General features: G+C 46.4%; 1 protein-coding gene across 1 annotated transcript; it reads right to left on the reverse strand.

Annotated features, from left to right (window-relative positions):
- Positions 1-248: 248 nt before the first annotated feature.
- LOC113019723 (nuclear factor 7, brain-like) lies at positions 249-1,799 on the reverse strand. Its single transcript, XM_026163544.1, has 2 exons — positions 1,776-1,799; positions 249-1,674 (listed from the first exon to the last, which is right to left on the reverse strand). Exon 2 carries the CDS (start codon positions 1,655-1,657, stop codon positions 269-271), a length of 1,389 nt encoding a protein of 462 aa, XP_026019329.1. The 5' UTR covers positions 1,658-1,674; positions 1,776-1,799; the 3' UTR covers positions 249-268.
- Between the last annotated feature and the right edge of the window lie 262 nt (positions 1,800-2,061).

Genomic DNA, 2,061 nt, shown 5'->3' on the forward strand with positions numbered 1-2,061 from the left:
ATCATCTCCATTTACACATCAAATAGAAACATGAATCACTTGTAATGATTAGAAACTTGATAGAATTTCAAATCTAGTTTGGGGAGTCATTCAGTGAGAAACAGTGAAATGATTTTCCATGTGAAAAGGTGGACAGCAGAAACAGAAAGAAAGAGTGAGAACTAAAAGAGAAACAAAGAGCTTTGAAACAACGAGGCAGCAGGAGGACAGCTGCAGTTTAACAGCTTCAACTCACTGTCAGGAAACAACATTAGAAACATCATCATCCTCAACTCATCTGCTGCACTGACACTGACACCTTCAACGGACACACCTTCAGTTTATCATAAGTGTTAATGAATGGAAACATCCTGTGAGTGAAAGTGTGTGTGAAGGTGTGTATGTGTGTGTTAGTATCAGGATCAGAGAACGACAGCTTTCCTCTGTTCCAGTCCAGATTCACTCTGATCCTGTGGAGCTTCTTCTGAACTGGGAGAACACTAGATCCAGCTGATGGTGAACATAATGAGTATTGACTTTCATGAAACCCTATTCCCCATAATCCAGACTGTATGTGTCCCTTTCTCTGGACAGACTCTGGTGACACACCCACTACCCATAATGTACTGTCTCCAACCTCGACATCCCAGCTGTGAGTCCCTGAGTTAAAGCCCTCAGAGCTCAGGACAGAGTTGTATAAATCAAACCTCTCTGAATTATCAGGAAGCTGCTGCCTCTCTCCTCCTAGTCTCATACTGGTCAGATCTTCAGACAGGATGAGGTTTGGATGAGCAGTGTTTGGGTCCAGAATGAGAGAAGTGTAGGAGACCATGTCCTTCATGTTGTTCCAGATGTTGAAGGTCAGGTTGCCCAGGTGTTTGGCCTGGTCTATCAGAGCTCCTGAGGGCAGCTGTGGATCATCCAGCAGGGGGCAGCGCTGGACTCTTTCCACTGCAGCCTTGTAGTTGTGCAGGAATGAGACGTCTTCAGCTCTCAGCTCCTCCTCTGTGGCTCTGACTGTGTCTGAAAGAGCTGCTATCTCTCTGCTCAGAGCCTCCATCTTCTCCTTCATCATCCCACTCTTCTGCTCCTCTTCCTCCCTCAGTGCAGCCAGCCTGGCCTCCTCTTCCTCTGCTAGAAACTGCTGAAGCTTCTTAAACTGCTCCTTAATCTGCCTCTCTGTGTGTCGGGCCTGGACCTTAATGTGTTCTGCTGTTTGATCAAACTTCACTTGAACTTCTTCACAAACCTTTAACTTCTTCTTTAAGGGCTCCAGAGTTTCCTGAAGTTCCTTCTTGTGTTGTTGTGCAGCTTCATCGATGGGTCTGAATCTGTGATTGGTGTGATTTTGTGAGATGCAACAGACGACACACGCTGGCTGCTGATGGTCCAGACAGAAGAGTTTGAGTTTCTCAGAGTGCAGACTGCAGAGAGCCTCTGAAGCTCTCTGATCTCTCTCCTGTAAGAACGACTCACACAGATTCTTTAAAGCCAGGTTTGAAGGTGGATCATAAACTGATATTTCCTTACAAACTGGACACTCGTGTGTTGGTCTCTCTCTCCACCATCTCTTCAGACAGTCTTTACAGAAGCTGTGGCTACATGACAGAATAACAGGATCTCTGAAGACCTCCCGACAGACCGGACAGCAGAGATCCTTCTGTGATCTGGAAGCCATTGAGTCTGTGAGTGAAGCTGAAAACAGCAGACAGGAAGTACAGTCAGTCCTGGCTCCCCTCCCTCCTCTACCACCTTCACTGAAACTTCCTTTGAGTCGTGTTTTTGCTCAAACTCACATTCAGTGTGTGGAGCGTCAGCAGCTTGAAGCAGCAGTGTTGGAGTTTTCCACGTTTCTCTCCTGTAGCTGGACTCACTCAGAGGAAGCTGCTAGTTTGGTCTGAGCTCAGTCTGATCGTCTGTGCGTCTCTCTTTACCGATGAAAAAGAAGAGCTTGTTTCCTGGTTAGTTTCAAATGAGTCAGGATGAGGAGGGGAGGTTAATTCACTTTCCTTTCTCAAATACTCTCGCTTTACAGAGAAACGAAGGTGTGTTTCATTCCAAAGTTCAGCCGTTTACCTGCCG

This window comes from Astatotilapia calliptera, chromosome 3 (genome assembly GCF_900246225.1).
Source record: "Astatotilapia calliptera chromosome 3, fAstCal1.2, whole genome shotgun sequence".
Lineage (NCBI taxonomy): Eukaryota > Metazoa > Chordata > Actinopteri > Cichliformes > Cichlidae > Astatotilapia > Astatotilapia calliptera.

What these genes read in the sequence shown, in the direction of transcription:
- LOC113019723 (XM_026163544.1), bottom strand. Translation starts at nt 1,657, where the DNA reads ATGGCTTCCAGATCACAGAAGGATCTCTGCTGTCCGGTCTGTCGGGAG.